This window comes from Coregonus lavaretus (genome assembly GCF_964263955.1).
Source record: "Coregonus lavaretus genome assembly, contig: HAP1_SCAFFOLD_7863, whole genome shotgun sequence".
In the NCBI taxonomy this organism is placed as follows: domain Eukaryota; kingdom Metazoa; phylum Chordata; class Actinopteri; order Salmoniformes; family Salmonidae; genus Coregonus; species Coregonus lavaretus.
Genome location: NW_028162037.1, coordinates 1623 through 14710, shown reverse-complemented (window position 1 = coordinate 14710; position 13088 = coordinate 1623). Strand labels below are relative to the sequence as shown.

Here is a 13088-nt window from a genome sequence, read left to right as displayed (position 1 = left end):
GGAAATATGAACTTGTTGTCATAAAACATGTGAAGGGTTTTTATTCTTCTTTTTAGTCTCTTCAATCTGTCAAACTGAAACTATGGAGATATTGTCACAACTTCTGCTTTTGGTGAAATGCCCCTCCTAACCAGGTTGACCGCAAGAGTTTCATTTTGAATAACTCTTCACAGTCAGCATAGATAGAAAAAATACCCGTACTGTAGATGGCCATTGGTACAGATCTAGGATCAGGTTTCTCTCCCCAATCCTAACCTTAACCATTTGTGGTGAAAATGCAAAACTGACCTAAGATCAGCGTCTAGGGGCATCTTCCCCTTACACAACCGGTCACAGAGTGAGAGCCGTAATGTGCTCTCCATTTGAAGGTTGGGGGTGCTGTAAACTCAGTCAGGATATATGTAGTTTATATGTAAATTAAAAGGATACCAATTTATGTTAGCAGATCCAAAATTGGGACCCTGTGAATTCACACATTTACATTTACGTCATTTAGCAGACGCTCTTATCCAGAGCGACTTACAGTTAGTGAATACATATATATTTTTTATACTGGCCCCCCGTGGGAATCGAACCCACAACCCTGGCGTTGCAAACGCCATGCTCTATCAACTGAGCTACATCCCTGCCGGCCATTCCCTCCCCTACCCTGGACGACACTGGGCCAATTGTGCACCGCCCATGAGTCTCCCGGTCGCGGCCGGCTGCGACAGAGCCTGGATTCGAACCAGGATCTCTAGTGGCACAGTTTGCACTGCGATGCAGTGCCTTAGACCACTGTGCCATGATCATATAGCATGGTATAGAGTCATATCATGTAGTATATTTTCACTTCAGTTGAATCATATGTTTAAAACCGATGGGCACTGTGGGAAACAAACATGTTTAGATTAGAAACTAAGGCTGGTGCAAGTCACGTGGTCACGTGGTGGCCAGTGTTGTGTTAATTTGACAGTTTCCCCTTCACTGTGGTTGACAGTTTATAAAATAGTGTCACTACAGTAAGTCACACAGACGCAGGACAGTGTAGGGAGAAGACACAGGTACAGATGTACATTAGAGTTGAGGTTAGAAGTAGAAGTTACTGTATTTAACCACAAGTGTGTTAAGATGTCAGAGGGAGTCTATGAAAACTCAGATGGATTTGAAGACGACGAGCCTGATGCAATGAAGAACACAGACATTGATGGCCAATTATATGCCAACGTAAGAGCCTTCAAGCCCAGTCCAAGAGATGTTTCTTCAGGTAAGATCACACACACACACACACACACACACACACACACGCACACACACATACACACACACACATAAATTACACACACAATACATTCAACAGGTGAGTTAACCCTGTAGTATTATAATTTTACAGTGTATTTGGAAAGTGTTCAGACCCCTTGACTCTTTCCACATTTTGTTATGTTACAGAAAATGGATTAAATAATTTTTTTCCCTCATCAATCTACACACAATACCCCATAATGACAAAATGAAAACAGGTTTTTAGAAATGTTTGCAAATGTATTAAAAAATAAGTATTCAGACGCTTTGCTATTAGACTCGAAATTGAGCTCAGGTGTATCCTGTTTCCATTGATCTTCCTTGAGATGTTTCTACAACTTGATTGGAGTCCATTTGGTAAATTCAATTGATTGGACATGATTTGGAAAGGCACAAACCTGTCTATATAAGGTCCCACAGTTGGCAGTGCATGTCACAGCAAAAACCAAGCTATGAGGTCGAAGGAATTGTCCGTAGAGCTCCGAGATAGGATTGTGTTGATGCACAAATCTGGGGAACGGTACAAAAAAATGTCTGCAGCATTGAATGGCCCCAAGAACACAGTGGCCTCCATCATTCTTAAATGGAACAAGTTTGGAACCCCCAAGATTCTTTCTAGAGCTGGCCGCCCGGCCAAACTGATAAATCGAGGGAAAAGGGCCTTGGTCAGGGAGGTGACCAAGAACCCGGTGGTCACTCTGACAGAGCTCCAGAGTTCCTATGTGGAGATGGGAGAATCTTATAGAAGGACAACCATCTCTGCAGCACTCCACCAATCAGGCCATTATGGTAGAGTGGCCAGACAGAAACCCCTCCTCAGTAAAAGGCACATAACAGCCTGCTTGGAGTTTGCCAAAAGGCACCTAAAGGACTCTCAGACCATGAGAAACAAGATTCTCTGGTCTGTTGAAACCAAGATTGAACTCTTTGGCCTGAATGCTAAGCGTCACGTCTGAAGGAAACCTGGCACCATCCCTACGGTGAAGCTGGTGGTGGCAGCATCATGCTGTGGGGATGTTTTACAGCGGCAGGGACTGGGAGACTAGTCAGGATCGAGGGAAAGATGAACGAAGCAAAGTACAGAGATATCCTTGATGAAAACCTGCTCCAGAGCGCTCAGGACCTCAGACTGGGGGAAAGGTTCACCTTCCAACAGGAGAACGACCCTAAGCACACAGCCAAGACAACACAGGAGTGGCTTTGGGACAAGTCTCTGAATGACCTTGAGTGGCCGAGCCAGAGCTCAGACTTGAACCCGATTGAACATCGCTGGAGAGACCTGAAAATAGCTGTGCAGTAACCGCTCCCTGCCACTGCCAAAGGTGCTTCAACAAAGTACTGAGTAAAGGGTCTGAATACTTATGTAAACAAAGTATTACAGTTTTTCTTATTTTTCTGTTTTTTTTTGCTTTGTCATTATGGGGTATTGTGGGTAGATTAATGAGGATATTTAATCCATTTCAGAATAAGGCTGTAATGTAACAAAATGTGGAAAAAGTGAAGGGGTCTGAATACTTTCAGAGTGCACTGTATTAGTTCCAATCCTGGATGATACAGTAAAACCCGTTACCAAAGTCCTTACTTTAATAATTTGTGATTCAGTTCATGTTCAGTGGTGGAAGAGACCCCCTGGAGTTGCTGCAGTGTGTCTGGGGCTGCTGTGTGTTCTCCTACTGGCTGGGATCATAGGCCTGTCTGTCTACTGTAAGTTTAGTATGTTGTCAATGAGACTTAAGTAGCTTACTTAATCATACTTAATCATCAATGGTGTGGTAGTTACATGTTTGATTAACTTTTCCCTTTTACAGATGGAGTTATTGGTCATCACGAATCAACAGAGAGAGACCAGCTACAGGCCAGTTACAACAACCTGACTGAAGAGAGAGACCAGTGTAGTGTATTAAGATTATGTCTTTGTTAAATGTTTTTCATGAAGAAATGGAATGTTGGTTATGTTAGTATCAAAAGGCAATGTTTAGTATAATGTCACATACAATAGACAGGAAGTGTGTTGTAAACTGGTGATTGGCCAGAAGAGGGAGCCCATCTTGTTGCATTGTTTATAAATAGGGGTACACGAAGAAGAGAGGGCAGAGCAGCCATTAGAATTGGAGGACACTGCTCTCCAGACCTCGCGAGTCTGTCACTCATGCTGAAGCTTGTGATCTGAATAAACCTTATGATCAACGTTCCGTATGAGCAGACTCCTTTTGTTCATCAGCAATAATTGCCACCACTCACTCGATACGACAAATGGCGAGCTTGCCAGGAGTGGTTTTGCAATCCTCCTCTGTTGCATTTGCAGTCGCCAAGCTAACTCAAGCTAACTTCGGTCTGGAGTCATGACCCAACCAGGGTGAGTGTTTCTCACAGCTAAGTTGTTGGTTTTGTTGCTGCTTGTGTACACTGGAGGAGTGTACCATTACGACCGTGCCTCAGGTGGTGTTTTTGCTGATGACTGGGGTCTGGCTAATCATTATACAAATTTTAAAAATAGCGCAAAAGTGGTTAGAGTTTAGGGATTGTTTATAGAGATGTGTTGCTTGAATAGTAAGTCAAGAACAGTCGGGGCCAAGATATGTATACAATTTTAGAGCATTGCAGGTTTAGATAAGCCCTCGTGACGAACGGGGCGACCGCAGGGTGGGCCAAAATCCTTGAAACGCGTTAGGAGTTTTCAGGTCAGTCTGGGACTGGAGGTGGTGGGACATTTTCTTGGGGATGGCTTGCTCATCTTCTGTCCGACGGGATATTTGCATGGGGGGGATCGCTCATTTAAATAGCCATACTCACGGCAGAATAAATTTAGGACAAACGAAACAATAATTAAAGACGCAATGCGGGTTTTGTTACAGGTTGTAGGCCGCAGTTGGCTAAAGGCTAATGCTAATGCTAAATGCTAAATGTGTGTTGTGTCACATTGTACCTAAAGCTAATGCTAAGGCTAATTGCTAAATGCTAATTGTGTTGCGTGCTACATGATAATCTTAACCTTAGAGGTCCACTGCGATGGATTCAAGCCTCTTAAACTTGTTTGTATGTGGGTGGAACTGGAAGTTCTACGCAAATGTGAGCTCTGTTATGTGTAATTGTGTGAGTATAACGTATAAAATAGTGAAGCTGTAGCGTAATGCTATCGTTCTATTGTATGGCAAGCATGGGATTAAAGGGGATGTGCGCATGCGCTTGATTTTACGGGGCTAAAACTACGACATGCGGTTGTGTGTTAAGACTACAATACGGCATTATGGGTAAAGGTCATAGGTCCCATCTGGGGGCTGCAGGGAGACGGAGAAATGGACACAGACAAAGAGGAGAGATTTTAACACGAGTATTCTAGTTTAAACTGCGGTTGGTTAAGGATGAAACTTGTTTTGTAACCTATTGAATTTATAAATTAAATATATGTTGGCGAAGTATAATGAATTGAATTAAATGACGGATTAAAATAAAATAGAAATGTTTTTGAGCGATCTATTTAGTTCTGAGTTTAGTCTTAGAGTGAATAATGTAGAACGAACGAATATTGAATGGTTGGAAATACTCAGTGATTGCATTAACTACTAAAAGCTGTTTCTGTGTCTTTGTCCCTTGTCATGAGAGACAGGAGAGAGGGGGAGCGAGGAGATACAGGAAGTGATCACGTGACGCGGCAGAGGATCAAGTCAAAAAAAAAAAAAGGTTTTGAGACTGTTACAAGATATGTGATGTTATGACAATTTTACATAGGCTTGGCAAATACTATTTCATTAAAAATGGCATTTTGGAAGCTCTGTGTATCACTGGGGTTTGATTACAGATGTGTTGGGAATCAAAGACTGACATTCTTCTGTAGATTTAAGATAATTAGGTGCTGATAGAGCAAGGGGTTTATGGGAATTGTAGTAATGATAGGGTTAGAGGCTTTGTTTTTGGGATTGCTTTGAAGTTGACTAACTTACATTTACTTGGGTGCATATTAAACAATGGAGTTTATGGTTACATTTACTTGCATTTGATGGGTTGTGGTAAGATAGCCAACACTAATTGATAAATTGGTGATATAGGAATACAAAATTGGTTTTAAATTATTCATAATTTTTAATTGAGTTTTTAATTGGTTTTTTATTTTTAATTAAATTGTTTTTGAATAAGGCATTTAATTGAATTTTTTAATATTCATATTTTAGTTGATTTGATTTTTTTTGGGGGGGGGAATATATTAATAATTTAAGGGGGGAAGCCATAGGCTATACAGTCTAAAATAAGATAGTTCACAATAAAGGAATATAAAAGGGTTGATATAGGGGAAAAAATAGTAATTCTTTAACTAAAGTAGTGTTAGGAGAAACTAATGGCAGAAGTTAGTACACCTTTCTCACATACGGATTCAGCAAAAAGACACCCACCTTATGAGAAGGAAGCTTTCAGTGATCATCCAGGAGGGTGATTGTTGCATCAGAGATGAAGATGAACGAATAATAGATAGAGGACAAGCAGAAACGACGATAAAGAGGAATCCAAAACTCCAGAAGGAAGAAAAACCGAGATGTCTGGGAACTTAAAGAAGATGAGGATGATGAAGATGAGAGTGATTGAGAGAGGTCATGGGTGGATATGACTCTGTGATCAGAAGGAAGTTGGCAAGAGAGGAAAGAAGAATGATACTAGAGATTTGATCTCTGATGAAAGTTGAAGGAAGAAGGAGACAAGAGATTCGAGTTCTGATGAAGAAAGCGATGACGATTTGGAGATTAAAGGTGCTTTATGTTCAAGAGGATTTTATCCTACAATGACTGGCAAAGAAGAAATAGAAGGAGATATAGACCGAGGCTTATCAGGCCTGGAGGAAGCGACGACTTTGGGAGAGGTAAGAGAGCTAGAGGAACAGCTCGAGACGCTGAAGATACAGAAGAGGAGAAACTGCTGAGAGGATCCCAAGAATTGGAGAAGAAGAAAGAACAGGACGAAGAAACTCTGAGAACTCAATCATACAACGGGTGGAGAAGAGAAGCTTTGGTTATGAAGAATCAGAGTGAACCAAATCAACAATCACTGTTACAGCTTCAACTGAACAATATTAAATGCAATTGTACCAGCCAAGGGGGGTACCAAATGTTCCATATCCATAGCCAGTTTCTGGACAGACACAGAATTGGAGAGGAAGAGGACGAGAAGGCTTAGAAGAAGGAGGAAGATTTCAGCTACACTTCCAGCAACTTTCAGAAGACTGTTATAATTGTGGACAGATTGGTTACTTTACCTGTGATGGAAATGCGCCAGGAGAAAACAGAGGAAGATAAAGGAGCAAGTGAAGATCACCTGTTAGTGCCTAGAAGATCCGGAAGGGGGGTATCAGCTGAGAGCATCGATTAGAGAAGAAGAGAAAATAGCTAACAATTGAAGTAAAAACAACCGACCATTAGAAGTGATGGTGAATAGTGGAAAAACTTATCTGTGTTCAGCCTAAAGAGGTTAAACATCTCACTAATTGATAACTAATTAGGATAGGGATTTGAGGTAGTAAAACAGTTAATTACTCTTAAGGTACTAATATTAGAAGATACTGTTATTGCAGTATTGGAAAGAGATGCATTGTTTATTCTGGGTTACATTCTTACACCAAGGGATTTCAGGCTAGGCTAAAAGGTGTTTAGACGTTTGCCAAGTCTGTGTGTAATGAGTCAGAAGCAGGTGGGGAACTTTCCCAATCACATATTCTAAAAATTTGGTGGTAAAGGGATGTGTGAATAAATCAGTGGAAAATGTTTTTAAAAGGTTAGGAGAGAAAAGATTACATTAAAATAAGTTAGGAGGACTAGGTTGAAGGAACTCTAAGACAGTAAGCTAAGTTTCAAAGTTAGTAGTAAGAGAGAGAGAGAACAGTAGTGAATGACACTTTAGAGTAGGAAGATCAAGGTAATTATAGGTGTATTTTGTGTAATCAAAAGTTTGAAAGTCAGGGATTATAGAGAGGACTGAGATTTGGGGTAAAAGTGACACTAGTGGTGATAGATGGAAGTACAAGCAAAGACAACTTTTTTCTTTGGGGAAAAACTAGGAGTAACTAAGGACATTAACACTTCAGTCTATTATAACAACAGTGAGAAGCAAGTTAACTCTTTCAACATTGATAGTTATTAAAGCCATAAATATATCGCATTTGATTATAAGGGAACCAATAGCTCCAGTGCCAATTTTAGGGTTAGGATGGGGACGTTTCTTCCATATGGAGAGATAATTATGGCGAATAAGTATTGTTATCAGGACCAGGAGTAGAAGCTGTTGCACCTAGTCAAAGGAGGTATAGTTTGGAAGAGGTTAGGAGTGACTGTTCACTTATTTGGCGTAATGTTACAGAGAAAGGTCAGGGAGAATATATGTATACTTATCTAGTGCAAGCATTAGAAGTTGTTCCGGTTAAGAATTATGGGTTAAAGGGCTATGTAATTCGTAAAGTGACGCTTATAATGGAAGATTTGAGGTCTGTTGACGTTTCCACAGTCATTGAGGGAGTTCAGGAGGAGTAGATTACAGTAGTCACTCCAACAGTAGATAATACACAGAGGATAATGGGAACTTTTGCACTAGAAGTAATTAGGGTTGATACAGCAATTAAGTCAACTACTTTAATGGTAACTTTGGAAGGGATTAATGATACGATGGCAATAAGAAAATGTAGGAAGTATGACACCGACAACAACTTTTCTGAAATTAAAGGGGGTAGCAAGACGAATAGGGTTAGAATAGGAGAACAGATAGTGGTAGAGAGAATATAGATTCATCATGGAGGACAGGATGAGGTCTTTGATTTTAATGACAGACAAGGAGAGGTATCTGCAGTACCGCTCGTTAGGGAAGAGAGAAACTAAAGGGATTGGTTTGATTCTTCTGTTGTGAAGATTAGAGATAGATGGGCAGGTTCCAGCAGCTCATTCTGTAAGATCAGTGAGGAATCTTGAGGGTCCATGTCTGGTGAGAATTCCACCAACAAACATGTTAGCGACGGTCGTTTGACCTCTATCAAGTATGTGTCAATCTTATGCTTTGTCATGACTGTGGTATCAGCAGCAATAATCAGTAACAGATAGAATAATGTTGTTGTCAAAACATTTGTTTAAGCCTAGGGTTAGGTGTTATTAGGTTAAGTGAATTAACTTGGGTGCATTTGTTAGATGGAAAGTAAAATCAGGTAACAAGCAAACCCTGAAGCATTGGAGGTGTAACCATTGAGGGCTAAAAGTTGTTTGTTCTAATAAAACATATGAGGTAAGGGGTAGGTTTATGGGAATATCAGATTGTGATGATTATATGATGACTTTGGATAAGCATGAACATAAGGTTAGAGATGACAAATATGTTACTTTTTATGTACCAGGTAGTAAGAACAGCAGGACTTTGAGGGTTAAAAGATTAGCTTTTGCCTGACAAGGTGACTATGGGGATTTTAGAGATATTTTGAGGGTTTGTGGTGATAAAGCATATATATTCTTACATTATGGATGGATAGGATTTTGTTACATGTCAACGTTGAAGCTTCCATATGAGGTTTTTACCATTATAAGAGGGATAGCACCGGACACAGCTAAATCTAGGGTTAAAAGGGTGACATGGCGACATGTCATAGTCTTCAAGCCTATCATTGAAGGATGAATCTAAGGGAGAAGGGGGGATTTTTTCCATGGTATGGTGTAACATTTGGGAAGATCATATTGATAATATTAGTAGATACTTTGAGTCCAGATAGTTCAGATATTATCACTAGGGTTATATATGCATTATAAGGGATGCGTTTGGGAGATCTGAAAGGATTTGGTTGCAAGATCAATTAGGCCAGTAGGGGCAGTGATGGGTTACATTTAATGGCAGCTTTGATAACACTGTGTGATGTTTCTAATATGTTACTGACTTTTGAGAAAGCTATGATATTGAGATAGGTTGGAGAGTGATGCCTGGAGACAACACTCAGATGCCGGTGTTGACTGTTCCTGATCTGGATAAAGATGGACAAGTGGAACTGATGGATAAATATCATTTTTGATTATTTGATGATTTTTCAGATTTTTTTCTTCAATATTAGGGTGATGTTGGTATGATTTATGAATCAAAGGGGGGAATAGGTTTATGTGATTCATACATCATTTATATATCATTTCTATATTCTTAGTTGATATTGATGTTCAATTTGAAAGTGTTTGTTTTGGAAAAGATACTGTTTGGTTTCTTTTCTTTTCTTCCAGAAGCATTTGGGGGAACATATGGAGATTGAAATACTCAAACAAGGACAATATGAAGGGACAATATGAAACAATATGACTGGAGGAGATGAAACAAGGAGGGTGTGGCTGATTCCATCATCAACAAGTCCATTGGAAGAGGAGACTACGGGGAGATGAAGTGTAGTGGACTACATTCCAGTGTCTGCAATGAAATATAGACATGTGTAATACATAATTGTGTCATATTCTTAGGGATTAATTTTTGTAGAATGATGTTTGATGTTATTGAATACATGTGAGGATCTTAGATGTTTTTGTTTATTTCGTGAATGTTTAGGGACAGAGAGGCTAGGAAGGGAGAGTTTCACTGTACGGTCCAATGGGTTGACCAGCCTTACAGTGGATGTTTTTGGATAGGATTTTGTTTGCAGGGGCTTACATGTGTATTTAATTGCATCATAGTTTCAAATGCATTTGAATGGTTTATGAGTTATCTGGAGTACCGAAGGTGGTTGCCTGGGGCAGAGGGACCGTGAGAGAATTTTACTGTCTTGATTGATATGGATGGAAGGTTGCCGGACAGTTTTTCGCTCTTACACTCCATAGAGATTTGTTCATATTTCATAGTAATGTATTCACACTTCATAAACAGTTGTTCATATTTCAAAGAAGGGTATTTACACTCTGGAGGAGAATGTTTTTGGTTTAAGGTTAAAGATACTCAATAAGATAAATTGTTACTTGTCATAATCCTATTCTGTTTGGTTTCGAGACTTTTAGTTTTGTCTCGAAAGGGGGGAATATGTAGTGTATTAAGATTATGTCTTTGTTAAATGTTTTTCATGAAGAAATGGAATGTTGGTTATGTTAGTATCAAAAGGCAATGTTTAGTATAATGTCACATACAATAGACAGGAAGTGTGTTGTAAACTGGTGATTGGCCAGAAGAGGGAGCCCATCTTGTTGCATTGTTTATAAATAGGGGTACACGAAGAAGAGAGGGCAGAGCAGCCATTAGAATTGGAGGACACTGCTCTCCAGACCTCGCGAGTCTGTCACTCATGCTGAAGCTTGTGATCTGAATAAACCTTATGATCAACGTTCCGTATGAGCAGACTCCTTTTGTTCATCAGCAATAATTGCCACCACTCACTCGATACGACACCAGCTACAGACCAGTTACAACACCCTGACTGAAGAGAGAGACCAGCTACAGACCAGTTACAACACCCTGACTGAAGTGAGAGACCAGCTACAGACCAGTTACAACAACCTGACTGAGGAAAGAGACCAGCTACAGACCAGATACAACAACCTTACTGAAGAGAGAGACCAGCTACAGAACAGGATTATGTTCTATGGTGAGTACAGTTCATTCATTTCATTTAGTACATAGAAGAGGTATGTTATGTTTGTAGACTTTTTAATGCCTGCTGTTCTGTTGTGTTTATCTCAGAGAAACCTTGTCTAGCTGGATGGTGGAAGTTTGGCACCAGCTGTTATTATCTCTCCTCCACGATGAACACAGCTGGGGGCGGTCAGCGGCAGTGCAGAACAATGGGTGGAGAGTTGGTTATTATAACCAGCAGAGAAGAACAGGTAATAGATAGTACATTAGTAATACTATAATACTACTGTGGCACCCCCATAGAGACTGCCATAGGTCCAGACAACAGGCCCTCCGATTTGACACATTGAACTCTATCTGAGAAGTAGTTGGTGAACCAGGCGAGGCAGTCATTTGAGAAACCAAGGCTATTTAGTCTGCCAATAAGAATGCGGTGGTTGACAGAGTCGAAAGCCTTGGCCAGGTTGATGAAGACGGCTGCACAGTACTGTCTCTTATCGATCGCGGTTATAATATCGTTTAGGACCTTGAGCGTGGCTGAAGTGCACCCATGACCAGCTCGGAAACTGGATTGCATAGCGGAGAAGGTACGGTGGGATTCGAAATGGTCGGTGATCTGTTTGTTAACTTGGCTTTCAAAAACTTTCGAAAGGCAGGGCAGGCTGGATATAGGTCTGTAACAGTTTGGATCTAGAGTGTCACCACCTTTGAAGAGGGGGATGACCGCGGCAGCTTTCCAATCTCTGGGGATCACAGACGTTACGAAAGAGAGGTTGAACAGGCTAGTAATAGGGGTTGCGACAATTTCGGCGGCTAGTTTTAGAAAGAAAGGGTCCAGATTGTCTAGCCCAGATGATTTGTAGGGGTCCAGATTTTGCAGCTCTTTCAGAACATCAGCTGTCTGGATTTGTGTGAAGGAGAAGCGGGGGGGGCATGGGCAAGTTGCAGCGGAGGGTGCAGAGCTGGTGGCCGGGGTAGTGGTAGCCAGGTGGAAAGCATGGCCAGCCGTAGCAAAATGCTTGTTGAAATTCTCGATTATTGTAGATTTATCGGTGGTGATAGTGTTTCCTAGCCTCAGTGCAGTGGGCAGCTGGGAGGAAGTGCTCTTATTCTCCATGGACTTTACAGTGTCCCAAAACTTTTTGGAGTTAGTGCTACAGGATGCAAATTTCTGTTTGAAAAAGTTAGCCTTTACTTTCCTAACTGCTTGTGTATATTGGTTCCAAACTTCCCTGAAAAGTTGCATATCGCGGGGGCTATTTGATGCTAATGCAGTACGCCACAGGATGTTTTTGTGCTGGTCAAGGGAAGTCAAGTCTGGGGAGAACCAGGGGCTATATCTGTTCTTAGTTCTGTATTTTTTGAATGGGGCATGTTTATTTAAGATTGAGAGGAAATTACTTTTAAAGAACAACCAGGCATCCTCTACTGACTGAATGAGATCTATTTCCATCCAGGATACCTGGGCCAGGTCAATTAGGAAGGCCTGCTCACTGAAGTGTTTTAGGGAGCGTTTGACAGTGATGAGGGGTGGTCGTTTGACCGCGGACCCGTTACGGACGCAGGCAATAAGGCAGTGATCGCTGAGATCCTGGTTGAAGACAGCGGAGGTGTATTTAGAGGGTAAGTTAGTCAGGATGATATCTATGGGGGTACCCATGTTTACGGATTTAGGGTTGTACCTGGTAGGTTCGTTGATAATTTGTGTGAGATTGAGGGCATCTAGTTTAGATTGTAGGATGGCCGGGGTGTTAAGCATTTCCCAATTTAGGTCACCAAGCAGTACGAACTCTGAGGATAGATGGGGGGCTATCAATTCACATATGGTATCCAGGGCACAGCTGGGGTCTGAGGGGGGTCTGTAGCAAGCGGCAACAGTGAGAGACTTATTTCTGGAAAGGTGGATTTTTAGAAGTAGAAGCTCAAACTGTTTGGGCACAGACCTGGATAGTATGATAGAGCTCTGCAGGCTATCTCTACAGTAGATTGCAACTCCACCCCCTTTGGCAGTTCTATCTAGACGGAAAATGTTATAGTTGGGGATGGAAATTTCAGAATTTTTGGTGGCCTTCCTAAGCCAGGATTCAGACACTGCTAGAACATCAGGGTTGGCGGAGTGTGCTAATGCAGTGAATAACTCAAACTTAGGGAGGATGCTTCTGATGCTAACATGCAAAAAACCAAGCCTTTTACAGTTACAGAAGTCAAGAAATGATAGCTCCTGGGGAGTAGGAGTGATACTGGGGGCTGCAGGGCCTAGG

At 41.2% G+C, this 13088-nt stretch overlaps 1 protein-coding gene across 1 annotated transcript; it reads left to right on the top strand.

Annotated features, from left to right (window-relative positions):
• Nucleotides 1–1110: 1110 nt before the first annotated feature.
• On the top strand, nt 1111–11078 carry LOC311119699 (uncharacterized protein; the record flags this gene model as incomplete). Its single annotated transcript, XM_084194363.1, has 5 exons — nt 1111–1246; nt 2884–2985; nt 3090–3173; nt 10613–10840; nt 10936–11078. Coding segments are annotated over 5 exons (693 nt in total), but the record flags the coding sequence as incomplete, so codon positions are not given.
• Between the last annotated feature and the right edge of the window lie 2010 nt (nt 11079–13088).